The sequence below is a fragment of the Chamaea fasciata genome, unplaced genomic scaffold (genome assembly GCF_029207755.1).
Source record: "Chamaea fasciata isolate MVZ Bird 193981 ecotype frontalis unplaced genomic scaffold, bChaFas1.0.hap1 SCAF_4, whole genome shotgun sequence".
Lineage (NCBI taxonomy): Eukaryota > Metazoa > Chordata > Aves > Passeriformes > Sylviidae > Chamaea > Chamaea fasciata.
In genome coordinates this window covers 83,824,936-83,838,652 of record NW_027094089.1, presented here as the reverse complement: position 1 = coordinate 83,838,652, position 13,717 = coordinate 83,824,936, and the positions used below count along the sequence as shown (strand labels likewise).

General features: G+C 56.2%; 1 protein-coding gene across 1 annotated transcript; it reads left to right on the top strand.

The window, feature by feature from the left end:
- Positions 1-6,166: 6,166 nt before the first annotated feature.
- Positions 6,167-13,156, top strand: LOC136289072 (transient receptor potential cation channel subfamily M member 8-like). The gene is made up of 3 exons (XM_066182536.1): positions 6,167-6,254; positions 11,993-12,111; positions 12,827-13,156. The coding sequence occupies exons 1-3, from the start codon at positions 6,167-6,169 to the stop codon at positions 13,154-13,156; spliced, it is 537 nt and encodes a 178-aa protein (XP_066038633.1).
- Positions 13,157-13,717: the final 561 nt, after the last annotated feature.

Sequence of the window (13,717 nt, the reverse complement as noted above, 5' to 3'; positions counted from 1 at the left end):
CTGCTGTAATAGATACATAGTATTAAATTCCTGGATTAAAATTGTGTGTCTTAAAACTTTGCAGTGGAAGGTAAAATCCCCAGAATTGCTGGAAACACTTCCAGGGCCTCTCTTTGCATACCACAGTCTTTTCACAGTCCAAAGGTGTTACCTGGACATCTGCCAGAGAGATAAGCGGGAAAGGTCCCATGAAGCATGGGCGGACCACATCTTCACAGTTCATCAGGAGATCCCATACCAATCTGGGCGGAGGGCAACAGAAACCTTCTGACAGAAGATTCGGAGACTTTTCATGCAGACGTCTTTTCAATTTCTCAGGAAACTCTTTCAGATATCCCTTGCGGACACCAGACATTTCAATGATTCTCTTATGTACATGATGTCATGCTCTTCGGGTTCTTTGTTACCGTCTTGTTTTTGCCTCAGGGTAGAAAAATGGTCTCAAACACCTCCCCTGAGACCCCGAATTTGTGGGCAGTACTCCGGAGGAGCACCCTGTGCTGCTCCCGGATTGACCACCCAACATTCGATCGATGTTGTCCTGATTCATTGTGGCGTTTCCCGAAATTGCTTTTCAAATTTGTTAACTAAATCTTTGATTTTGGAAATTGGCTCTGATCATTTCTAACACTGCTTTGAGATGGGAAGGAAACTTGCAAATCTATCAGGTTCTCAGGCCATTGCTCTTAATTTAGCAAGTTGGCAACTTTTTGCAACTACTTGAGTTGAGTAATGGGAAGAAAAGCTTTCCCGAGTTGAGGATTTTTAAATGCCAGCTCCTTCTATGCCTCTGCTGCCAGGGTGATTTTGTGCTTCAGGAAATCAATCCAAGTAGAAAACAATTTCAGCATGGAGTAAGAGCTTCTGACAGAGACCAAGTGTTGCCAGCACTTGCTCCAGGTGCTCCTGCCAACATCCCCTGTAGGAAGGAGCCCAGCCGCCAGGGCCCGTTGGCTTTGGCTGCCCTGTGGCAGAGAAGCGCCCCGGGGCACAGGTCTCTGGGGCAGGAGATGGCACCAGCATTGCCAGGGCTCAGGGGGCGGCAGCTCTGCTTGGGCGGGGGCTCCGTCACGCCTGCCGATTTCAGCGCTGCCCTGGCCCCTGGGGTCAGAGCAGTGCCCGTGCCCCGGCCCACAGGTTCCTCGTCTGTGTCACACCCGCGGGTTTAGGACGGCCACCAGCTGGGACGTGTCCCAGGGAGGCCGTGCCAGCTTCTGTGCGAGGCCCCGTGCCCTTCCCGCTGCGGCTGCGTCGGCGGCCCTGGGGGCTCCTTCTGCTGCCCTGAGCCCGCAGAGCAGGGCAGCGTTTGCCCATGGATTGAGCCGCTGCGAAAAATGCTGTCTCAGGGCTGTCTTAGACACTTGTGGTGAGGGGTTCCTTCCAACCTGGGCCACTTTGGCTGGGCTGGGAGCGGCCCCAGGGCAGGTGGCAGTGTGTGCATTGGCCCTTTGTGACGCGGTGCAGCAGCGCGGTCACCGTGGCATGGAACTGCACAGGGTGTCCAAGGACCCTTTGTGACACGTGGGGACATAGGTGCTGGCAGTGACGCAGCCAGGCCACATTCCTTGGAGCAGGCGACGGGACAGGACGCGCAAGAGCGGTGCTGTGAGGAGCCCCCGCACAGCGCACTCGTTTGTGCCTGACCCAGAGCTTCTACGAGGAGTGACTCGTGCAGCTGACCTCAGGGCCAGACTGCACGACTTGGTGACTCGGAGGCTTTCCAAGTCATCTCTTATCCCTGTGGCCTGTGGCCTCCAGGCCGGACTGTGGGATTTGGTGACTTGAATCGTCTACGAGGAACCTCCTGTCATCGTGGCAGGAGCCCTTGAGACCAGAGTGCAGGACTTGCTGTCCTGCAGCCTTCCTGAGGCTTCTTCTGCCACAGGCGCTTTCAAGGCGCAAGTGCACAACTTGTTGCCTCAGTGCTTTCCTGAGGCATCTCTCTTGAAAGGTGCTGTGGCATGGCGGGCAGATTTCTCGGCCTGTCCAAAGTATTCAGGGGGAAAAAAAGCAAAGGCCCTGGAGCTACCCCAGCACAGGAGCCTGAAGAGCCCGAGCGGATCCAGACACTACAGGATGGTGAGTGGCAGAGCTGGGCCACAGGGCTGATGGCTGCAGCCAACGTGGCCCCATCCCATCCCGTCCCTATCGCAGCCTGGGGAGGGCAGGGCTGGGCTGTGTTCTCCGGCCTCTCCCGCAGCCCCTCAGCTCTGGCTGCTCTCGCTCTTTGCCAGATGCAGCCACGGACGGCACACAAGAGCAGAGGCCTGCCGGTGGAAGCTTCCGCAGGACACTAAAGGTACCTGCAGCCATCCCCGCCTGGGCTGGGCCTGCTGTCACTGCTCAGCTGAGCACCGCGCTTGGAGCACTCCATGGAACACGTCTCTCTTCCCTGTCCTTTGTTCTCCTGCAGATGATCCGAAAATTCCTGCGCATTCGGCGTAGAAACACCGGCACCAGGGCAGCTGAGGGCTCAGCTGAGCCTGACTGTGGGCTGACCGAGCCCAGGGCAGAGCCTGATGTCAACACAGATTTGGCTGAGCCCTCAGAAAATTTTGACGCTGCGTTGAATGATCAAAGGGCAAGGGCTGACGAGGCAGTGGCTGAGGATGTGGCCCTCCAAATTACTGACACTGGAGAGACTCAGGGCATCAGAGATACTGGCGCCACGGCCTCTCCCACTGCCATTCCTGCTCCCACCGTGGATTTTATCCAGAAGAGTGGTATTCCTTCTGAGCAGCAGGTAAACAGCCTGGAGCGGGGGCTAGAGGCCTCCCAGGATTGTGTGTCATCTCCAGCCACGCGGCCACTGGGCCCCCTCAGCCTTTGAGGCCGGCACAGCGTGGCAGGAAGGGAAGCGATTCTTGGGGGAAGCTGGTGAAGTTGCTCCCCGAGACAGCGGCCCAAGTCTTCCCCATGCCCTTTCCAGGTGCCAGCCATTGTAAAGAAGATGCACCAGAATCTTGCAACGCATGGAAATGTGGATACCAGGCTGCCCATGAACATCGTGAGGCTGGCTGAAGAACACCCAGCTGATGTGGTGCTGACCCTCCTGCGCTGTGCCCCAACATGTGACAGGTATGGGCCCACCTCCCTGGAGAGCTCAGGCCTCCCCGGCCTTTAGGGCCATGGCCCTGCACGGCCCGTGCAATGGGCTCTGCCAGAGCGGCAGACAGGTCCGGGACCCTCGGGCCCCTCTGTTTCCCGAGCCTGCTGCCGTGCTCCCTCCCTGCCCTTCAGGGCACCGGGGCTCTGTCACCCGGCCCCCAGAGCCGCACAGGGCATGGTAGTGTGGCTGAGATGTCCCTGACACAGAGCTCTGATCCCACAGAGCTGCTGCAATGATGTGGAGAAGCATAGGCTCTTCGGTTCCCACAGTGGAGAAGGTGCTGCCAGCACTGCTCTGTGTGATGGAGAATTGGCCTCTGCACAGCATGTTCACCTCCGATGGCGACAAGGCGGACGTTTTTGCCCTGGCTGTGAGTTTCTGGGCATTTGCTCACCCCCAGGTCACCTCTCCAGCAGCTCTCCATCCTCTCCCTGCCTCAGGCCCTGGGCTGAAACCTGGCCTAAGGGCAGGCTCAGGGGGCACCAGGCCCGCTGCTCCCCCTGCGTCTCCCCTGGGGCCCTGCCACATGGACACCTCGCACTGAGCGCTCTCCTTGGCAACTTCTTTTGCAGGCAACTCTGGTGGTGTGGGTGATTCTCCAGGTGCCTGAGTGCCACGAGGCTATGACCCTTTATTCCTCCCGCCTCTTTGTGGCTCTGCTTTTCCATGTTGTCATCACCACACAGCAGATGCCACCACAGGAAGTCGATCGCTTCTGGAGAGCGTGCCGAGAGGAACACCGCCTTCCCAGCGACCCCAACAGGTCTCCGTCCTCCCGTCCTTCCCATGTCCTTGTGGCCAGTGCCAGTGCTCCCAATGTGACCCGGGCTTTGCTCTGCACACAGGTTTGCAGTGCAGGTCATGAAGACCCTGCTCTACCGGCTGCAGTGTGAGAATGAGGTGATGGCTGTGGAGTCCAAGCATGGCTGGGACACCATGCTCTGTGCTCATACCCAGTACTATGCTGTGGCTCTGCTGGCCAGGTGAGACCTCCTGCTCCCTGCTGTCCCTGGAATTGGTGCCCTGTGCCCGGGCTGCCCCACACAGTCCCTCTGGTCAGTGGCCAGAGGGCCTCGTCTCTTTAGGGACGGCCGAGCAGACTGGAAAAGGCTGGGAGAGGAGGGTGCACGGGAGTGGCCACCTCCCAAAGCACCCACATCCCCTCCAGGGATGCTGGGGAAAGACTGCACCTCTGGGAGTCAGTCGTGAGGAAAGTGTGCCCCCCCCAGCTCAGGCTCTTTCTTCCTTTTTGCCCCTGACAGGGAGATGCGCCATGTCTTGATCCCTTTCTCTGCCTGCATCGCAACCCGCTTGCTCCGGCTGCTCAGCATTGAGAAGCCAGGCTGCGATCTGCCTTTCCTGGCATTCCTTGTGGAGGTGAGCCTGAAGAGCAGCGCTGCCTGGCTGAGCTGCCTCCCAGCTCTCTGCCCTCCCGCAGCCGCATCCCTAGCCTCCTGGGATGGCACCAGCGCCCTGTGCTGCTGCTGCCTGGGGCTGGCCCTGGGCAGTTCTGGGCTCCTGCCAGCCGGGCCCTGTGCCACTGCCCTGTGCCTTTCAGGTTCTGGAGTGCCTGGACTGGACTAAATGTGGTGGCTGGGTCCTGAGGGTCGTGTCCAGGTACCTGCGGATCGAGTGCAGGAAGAGGTGTCGCCTGGCGCTCAAAGGCCTGCTGGTGCTCAGCAAGGATCCCCTGATGGTGAGAAGGGGGCAGCAGCTGAAGCTGCACTGGGGAGAGCAGCCCCATGGGCTGGCTGGGCTTCAGGAGCTGAGGCAGCTGCTCCCAGCTCTCCTGCCTCAGCTGCCCGAGTGCTTTGGGACAGGCCTTTGGTGTCTGGGCCCTGCGGCAGCAGGCTGGGCTTGCAGTGCCAGGGCGCTGTCGCTGGTGCAGCTGTTCACGGCTTCACAGCGCAGCCTTGTGTTCCACACAGGCCAGAAGAATGTGCTGCCTGTCTGAAAGCTTTGTGGATCTGCTGGCTGATGAAGACGGAGTGGTGGTTGCCCTGACCCTCCGTGTCTTTACTAATATGCTGGAGAACAAAGACATCCTGGTATCCAGCACCACCGCCCCAAAGCTGGCTGAGGCACTCCTGGCGCTCTTTAACAATGTAAGGTTCTGCAACCCGAGCCACAGGCATTGGGTGCTGCCCAGAAACCTTGTGCTGTCTGCATTTTCAGGCCTTTGCCTAGGTGGGCCAGGAGTAATTGATGCTTAGGTTTTTTCCTTTCCTCTAGGAAAATAGCTACATGAAACTGCTCTCCATTGACCTCTTCTGTAAAGTGATGGAGTTGGTAGTGAAGGAGGGAAAAAAGCCCCTGAAGGCAACTGTCAACAAGAGCCTGTACCTACTTTTAATCTACTGCCATGATGAGAACCGGCGTGTGGCAAATGTGAGGTTTTGTGCATCCCTGGGACGGGGGCTCAGCTGCCTCCTGCCCTGCTGCAGGAGGAGGAGGAGGCTGCGTCCTCCTCCAGGCCATGGCACAGGGATGCGGGTCCTTGTGTTTTGGGCTGTGGTGCCATCTCTGCATCTCTGCTGCTCTTCAGGCCTCTCGGGAAACCCTGCAATGTGCGGCCAAGTTCCTGAAGAGGAGGGATCTCGAGAAGCTCCTGACAAAGGAACAACCGTTGACTATCGATGACTGTAAGGTAAGGATGGCTTGGAGAAGTGGCAGCCTCAGCCTGGAGAAGATCCGTGGCCGCGGGGCTGGCAGCCGTGGCCCCTGCCCAGTGCTGCACCCGGGGGCTCCAGCCTGCGCCCCACACGCCGCTGCCTTCCCTGGGCCCCGCGGGCTCTTCTCCAGGCTCCTGCGGCCCCGAGCCGGGTGCCCGTGGAGTCCCGGCCCAGCGGGGCTGCGGGCACGGGGCGGCACCGCGGCTCCCCGGGCAGCAGCCGGCCCTCTGCCCCCTCCAGAGCCCGGCGCCAGCGGCTGCTGGCCGGGCCTCAGGGCCGTGCGGGCAGGGGAGGCCGGGGCTGGGCGCGGCCAGAGCCCGGCCCAGGGGCTGAGCCCGCGCCAACCCTTCCCTCCTGCCGCTCTCTCCAGCTGGCAGACGACAGGATGCGAGCGGTCGAGTACCTGCGCCGGGCCCTGCCCTACCTGGAGAACCCGCAGGAGTCCCTGCCAGAAGCGGCCATGCGGTTCATGGGTGAGCCATGAGCCCGGGCTCCCTCCCCGGCCCGCCGCAGCTCGGCCCCGGCCCCGGCTGCTGCTGCCGCGGCTGCAGCGGCATCCGGGCCCGGCGCCGTGGAGCCCCGCCTGCCCTCGGGGCTGCTGCCGCCCTCTGGCAGCCGTGCCCTGGGGCGGCAGCAGGCGGCAAGGGCCCGGGCTGAGCCCTGCCGGGGCAGGAGGCCGTGTGGCCACAGGGCTGGCAGCGGCGCTGGCAGGGAGCCGTGCCGCTGGGGCCGTGACACGCTCTCTGAGGGGGCAGCCAGGACAGCTTCACCTTCTCAGTCAGGGTGAGTGAGGGCAGCGGGCCGTCAGCGGCTCTGGCGGGGGAAGCTGCACTGCCCGGGCAGACAGCTGCAATCCCCGGCTCTGGAGGCCTCTGCTCCCTGTGTGGACGAGGGCTGGATGGGATGGCCCTGGCAGGAAGATCTCCTAGGATTCCCACAGATCCAGCCTCTGACCATGTCTCTATTCTTCTCTCTTGCAGCCCTTCAAACCCAGAGGCAAGACAACAGCCCATCATGCTCTGAACCTGCAAAATGAAGCCTGCTTTCCCCAGAAAGCTAAACAACTGGGGACGTCTTCTGAAACCAGCAAACCGGTGTCCCAAGAACACACCAGGAGACACTGAAGAGGACACCATCTCTCAGTGCTACTGGAGCTCCACGCACAGCTGAGGCTGAGCACAATTCTCCTGGCTTCACACCTCTCCCTCTTTGTAGTTAGCTCCCTCCCTCCAGCCCTCAGACCCTGCCCATCCCCCCTTATTCCCTCCCAGCTCATCCCTTTGCTTGGCCTTGAATTAATAAACACTTTGGCTTCTTCACTTCACCTGTGTCTCTGTGGAGCTGATGCGGCGTAAAAACCTGAGCCCTAGCACACACAGGCCCCTGCTGCCGTCCTCTTGCGCGCCGTCTTTTGTGCAGAGACACAGAGGAGCGAGGCCGCGTCAGGCTGGAAAGGTGCCTGTGCTGAAGGTCCAGTTCCACAACACTGTGCAGTTTAAGGTCCTACTGAGCAGCCTGAAGCTCTGGATTTTGGGAGAGCCAACCTGAGGACGCTCTGAAGCCAGCTGTGAGGGATTCCATGGCAAGCATCTACAGAGGGCAAAGGAGCTTGGAATGCTGGAAGCTTTCAAGAATAGCTTGCTGAAAGCACAGCAGTGCTCCATCCCTGCACAGGGTCGGGGAGATGGCAGAAACAGAGACCATCAGGCCTTAACAGGGAGCTTGGGGTGTGCCTAAGGGCAAGTGAAGCAGCAGCAGCAGCAGCACGGTGGCCGAGACTCGGACGCGTGACCCAGCCAACGGCCCCAGCGCCGTCAGGCAGTGCCGGGATCCCGGCTGCGGTTCTGGTGCCCAGAGCTGAGGAATCGCAGCCCCTGCCTCAGAGGCTGCCAGAAAGCCAAGCGAGTGAGAGCAGAGGGAGGGCAGCCTTCCAGTCTCTCCTGGGCATGGCCGCAAAGCAGCCCCTGCTTCTCCTTCCTCCGCCCGTGTTTGCAGTGTGCTGATGGCAGCGCCAGCCAGGTTGCGCTCTGTCTTCCAAAGGCTGTGGAGAGAGGGCATGAAAAGTGCTGCGTGCACAGCGGAGAGTCCTGGAAGGTGCTGGCGAGAGCGTCCTGCGGGATCAGGGCTCTCTGGTCTCTGGCCGGGAAGAACCTGCTTTTGCTGCTGTGAGCGCAGGCAGGAGTGGAGGCAGCGGGCAGCTTGTGTTTGTAGAGGGCCTGGGGCTGCATGTGTCAACCTCCAGCTGGAATCACACTGGGGGAAATGCCAGCTAGAGCTGGAGCACCTGTCCAGAAAGGACCAGAAAGAAATTCAGCCTTGCCAGGGTTTCTTAAGATTGTCTTGGCATTCCCCAGGTGTCACGATCCGCTCACACAAGCGGGGTTCGTGATGCTTCCTTTTAGGGATCTCAGAGCACGAAAGACTCAGCGGGGGACAAACTCAGTTTACTCAATCACAAATGCACTTTTATTTAGTGCCAACAAATGCGATAGTAGGGAGAGAAAAAGAATAGTTAGAAAAACAGAAAAGAGGGGAAGGGGATTATGGCTACCAACATGGAGGGTCGAGTCCTCGAGGCTTTTGAAGATGCCTATAGACGCGGTCTTCTCCAGTGGGGAGATCTCAAAAGTGAGCGGGGGTCTCCAGGGTTTTATAGTCCTCTCCGAAGCGACAGGCAGTTGGCCAAACAGGTGGGGGAAATCATTGTAGTGTGTTCATTTAGTGAACCCAGAACAAGTTGGTCGTCAGCAGGTACAGTGTCAACCAGTACAAGTCAGCAGCTGCAGTGCCAGCAGGCACAGTCACTTCACCGTGACTTGCCCATTGTTTCTGCTCAGATTCTGATGTTCCGATATGGGTGCTGGGTTTTTCCATCGAACACACCTGCAGGCAGCACTTGGCCAACATCCCGCCTCATCCAGGCCAGAACTCCTGTCTTGAGATTTTAAAGTCCCTTTTAGGGGTTTCAGTCTCTGTCCTTGACGATGGTCGTGAGGCAAATGAGGGATCTTCGGACCGTCTCTTACACCAGGAAAGCTTCCAGTCCTGGGAAAGACCTCTGGGGGAAAGGGGCTAGCTGCTGAAGGAAAGTGCTTTCCTAGGAGCTCCCAGTGATGTAGAAACAACTGTCCTCCTTTGGCTCTCTGTGGTCCTTTCAGTCCTTGAGGCCCGTTGCCCTTGGCAGGCGGACAAGGGAAGGGAGAAGGCTGTGAAGAGCAGGTTTGGAATCCAGCTGGACCTGCAGAGACCAAGGCAAGCACCTGCAGCAGGGTGTGTTCCCCCCCTTTGGACACAGGTGTGAGCAGGAGCATCTCTGTCCAGCTGCCAGCCCCAAAGCTGTCTTGGAGAGCTGTAAATTCAAAGGCTTTCCAGCACACACGTCTCACATCTTACCTGTCTGCTGTGTTTCAACTCCTCGCAATATGTGTTTGCCTCTTGCTTGCTGGAGGCTGCTGCGGCCCAGAGGGCCAGCACCGAGCTGGGCTGTGTGGGCCAGGCAGCAGGGAGAGTCTTGGCTGCTCTTGGTGTGTGCGTGGCCTCAGAAAAGGCTTGGAAGCTTTGCCTCCCAAGGCGCCCTGCTCCCTGCCTCTTCCTCTGCATCTTGGAGAGAACAAGGCAGGCATTTCTAGCAGCTGGGCATTAGCAGGCCTTCAAATGGGGGCGTCTTGTGGAGCAGGCCCAGCTGAGACACCCTGAGAGGAGCCCAGCGCTCCTTGCCCCTCTGCGCTGACACGTGAGCCTTGTCTGCTTTCGGGATGACCCTGGCTGTGTCAGGGGGTGCTACGTGGACACGAGACAGCCAGTGCTGTCCTGCTGGGTCCCAGCAGTGCCTGGCAGCGGTCCTGCCTCCCCGTCAGGATGCCGGCCAAGAGAGGTCCTGGAAGCTGAGGGAGCTGATCTGAAGTTTGCGCGGGTGCCTACAGCTCAAGGCCAAGGGCCTTCCCTCAGGATAGAGCAGTCCTGAGAGGTCTCTAGAATTCAATGAAATCAGCAGACAAATGCATTGTCCACCAAGAGCTCTTTTATTGGCCGGAGGTTAGGGCTCTGCACCCCAGCCCAAGGCTTCTTCGCCACGTCCAAATTTCAGTGGATTTCTGTAGGAATTCTATCAAAAATACCTTCCATCTTTAGACTGCTGAGGTGATTCCATAGGCAGGGGGTTAGAAGGAAACACTTTGCGTCAGAATCCTAGACCTGAAGCTAATGTCCACCTGCTGGCCAGGAGGAGTCTCAGCGCACCAAAGCAGCTCATCTTCCTCATGCCTTCCCTGCACAGGGCTGATTCTGTAGCCGCCCTTAGGTCTTCCCAAAGGCTATGTCTCAAGCTTTTTGTCAAGTCACTCTCATGTCAAGTTAGGCTTCCAGGTTTTGCTGATGTTAACTGGTGCTAAGGACTTCTGGATATCTGTGCTAAGTCCTCTTCACTTCTGTCAATTGCTTGTGCTTCCTTCCATCGAACAAAGGCCTTGTTTGATTCCTCAATGTGCCTGATGCTGGCCCAAGTCTTTTGGCACTGCTTGCTTTCCTGTGGCATGTTCTACCTGCCCCGAGAGTAAAGAGGGAGCTGGAGAAGGAGCTTGCCGGGCTGCTCTCCATCCTTTAGCAGCAGTCCTGCTGAAGCGGCCAAGTCGGAGCTGAGCGCAAATGGACCAGCCGTGCACGGGAAGGGTGGGTGGGAAGGATGATCCAGGAACCGTAGGCCTGGCAGCCTGAGCTTGCTAGCGGGGAAGGCCTTGGAGCACATCCTCCTGAGTGCCATGCCACGGCATGTGCAGGGAACCAGGGGGTGGGAAAGCTCTGCGCAGGCATGGGGACAGCTGCGGGTCTTGGCAGGGTGTTGAGCTGGGGTTGCTGTTGCTGGGCGTGTTGGGGAAGGAGTTGTCTGGAAGGTGAGAGGTCTAGGCTGGAACTGGGGTCACTTTGAAGGCAGCACCTGTGCTATGGCACAGCTTTGGTGATGGAGGACTGAAGGAATAGCTGGGACTTTTTCTCTTAGTCATCCTGCTTCTCCTGCAGAGAAGAAGAGGGGAGAGCTCTACTTTCTTGGCCACTTTGATATCTGGAGCAGGGGGAGGATTAGCCCTTTTGCAATCTACTCATTTGTTTGGGCTACTTTTGTAGCACTGAGTGGACTTTCATTCCTGGAGAGCTTTGATTCCTTAAGAGAATTGGGTTCTTCTCATGCCTTCCTAGGAAAATGTTTGAAACCAAAGCAAGGCCTTTGTTTTACCTCTGTGTGGTCTTCTGCTTTGCAAAGTGACACTCAGAGGATGACATTAATGGAAATTTCTTGCTGCTTCTAATTACTGAGATGATATCTTGGTGTTCAAGATGTTCTGCATCGGGGAATCACATTTCTTTGCTGTATGTTCAGAGGATAATTAATGTTGTCCTTTGGTGACTTTAAAATCCAACTCATTATCTACTTCCATTTAGGCTTGTTTAAATTTGTTAAAACCCAGGACTGATGAGAAGCAGCTTTGCTACGATGCGGTGGTAAATTTCTTTGTTAAAGGATCTAGAAGATCTGCTACTAAACAGCCTTGAAAGCTTTGAAAGGGAATTTTTCTCTTTTTTTGTAGATCAAAGACGTCCTTGAAAGCCTTCATTTACTGACAGTGATCAGAATAGAAGCTGGAGATGCAATTGTGGGCAATGCCATTTCCTTTGCTCTGTACCAAGGCAAATAATTGTTTTTCTGGGTTTGTTTGGGAATTTAATAATAAATGGAAATGGGATGGCTATTTATTCCCTAGAGGAGGTTTCCTTAGAGCAGTGCCATCTCTCTAGAGCTAAGCTCCTGCCTTAATTTGGAGCCTGTCTTCTTCTGCTGAAGGGGTGTGGGCAGGCTACAACAGCAGTATGGGATCTCTGAGCGTGGGAAAGATCCAAACCAGGTAACTGGGAAGGCATTTTGGAGAGTCTTGGGGATGCTGGTTGGGCCCCACTTGGGAATCCTGCAGAATCTCCCTGGTGTAGAGGGTGCAGGACTCTGAGCAGCCTGAAGAAAGCCTTGTGCTGATCTTGGTTAGGAAGTGCTCCTGGACCATAAACACATCCCTGAGCCTCCAGCAGCCTCCAGCCCCCAGTCAGGAAGATGTGCATGAGTCTGGGGAAAAAGCCACTTGGAAGAAGTCTTGTCCTGGCAGTGTGAGAAGCAGCAATGATAAATGTGCCTGGTTGTTACCCAGAGATTGTTCCTCGCCTGCAGCTTTCAGCACCAAGGAGCACGACAGGGAGAACTGGAACGGGCAGCTGAAACTGCTGCTGGAGTGGAACCAGCTGGACCTGGCCAGCGACGAGATCTTCACCAATGACCGAAACTGGCAGGTGCAGCCCCCTTCTGAGGGAGTGCTGGGAGCTGTGGGGAGGGACACATCCCAGCAGGAGCCACTGTCTCAGCACCTGGGCCTCTGTGTCAAGAGAGTGTCTATTGCTCCCGCACTGACCGTCACATTCTGTTCAGCCTGGAGAAGAGGAGGTCAGACCTCCTTGGCAGCTGCTGCTTCCTCACAAGGGGCAGCTCCCATCTCTACTGTTACAGGGACAGGACCCCAGGGAATGGCTGGAGCTGTGCCAGGGGAGGCTCAGGCTGGAGACCAGGGAAAGGTTCTTCTCCCAGAGGGTACAGGGCGCTGCCCAGGCTCCCCAGGGAATGGGCACAGCCCCAAGGCTGCCACAGCTCAAGGAGCATTTGAGAAACACTCTCAGGGATGCATAGGGTGGCATTGTTGGGGTGTCTGTGCAGGGCCGGGGGCTGGACTCCATGATCCTTGTGGGTCCTTTCCAACTCATTCAGTCAGGATAATCCATAGAGCCAGCTCCATCATTCGCTGATGATCCATCCATTCTATCATCACTGGTTAGAAAGGTGATCTGCCCATGCCAGAAATGCTCTGGGCCATCTAGCCAAGGCAATTGTGCACAGAAAAAGCCCCCGGCCTGATTCTGATGAAAGTGTGACAGTGATTGTGTATCAGGCCATAGATGAAATTTACATGTCTCACATGTGATCCCTCACATTTGCTTTTCCAGTTCTTCCTAGGCTGCTGACCTTCAGGATGTGATGTTCACAGCCCTGGTGAAAGACAGGCCCAAATTTGTCTGGCTCTTCCTGGAGAACGGCTTGAATCTGCGGAAGTTCCTCACCACAGGGGTCCTGATGAAGCTATACACCAACAACTTGAGCAGCCTGGTGTTCTGGAACCTGCAGTTTGCCAAGAACTCCTACAACGATGCCCTCCTCACCTTCATGTGGAAGATGGTGGAGGATTTCCAGAGAGGTTTCAAAAGAGATTACAAAAACAGCAAGGAGGAGATGGAGATACAGCTTTCAGTGAGTGAGGAGCATTACCACATAACCATCACCACATAATAAGTCATTCACTCTTAACTGCAAATGTCAAGATTAAATGAAATATATGATTTGCAATTGTTTTTTGCTTGTAGCTTACAAGCTTTTCTTGAAAATGTCTTTGTTTCACATTAACTTTTTTGATTAACCAATTCCAGGCAGTAGACAGAAAGGTGGTTTGGGCCCTCCATTCTACACATGTTGTACCTTTAGAGTTTGTAAATTTCTGCAACCAGCTCGATTTCTAACTCATGACTTGTGATGTAACTCCTTTCAGTTTTTATACAGCAGATATCATTTCATATTTCAATTGGAACTTCATATTGTTTCTAACACAATTAGAGAAACTCTTAACGTAATGGTAAAATCTTTGTGTACCCAAAATAACCTCTAAATGGTTTCAGTATTATGGAGCTTTTTATTCAGAGCAACAACAAATGGCCTTTATATTCTTGATTTTAACTACAGAGGAAGAGGAGGAAGAGTGTGTGCAGTCTGCTCTGCTAGATATGATTGCAGGACCTTGCTCATCAAACCATCTGTTTACCATGACAGCAAAAGCTGCTGTGCATAGTTAGACAA

Bases quoted from the DNA above. Each gene is read 5' to 3' on its own strand.
- LOC136289072 (XM_066182536.1), top strand. From the start codon at position 6,167: ATGCGAGCGGTCGAGTACCTGCGCCGGGCCCTGCCCTACCTGGAGAAC. The intron at 6,255-11,992 runs GTGAGCCATGAG...CCTCGCCTGCAG, and splicing joins AGCGGCCATGCGGTTCATGG to CTTTCAGCACCAAGGAGCAC. The intron at 12,112-12,826 runs GTGCAGCCCCCT...AGTTCTTCCTAG, and splicing joins CCAATGACCGAAACTGGCAG to GCTGCTGACCTTCAGGATGT.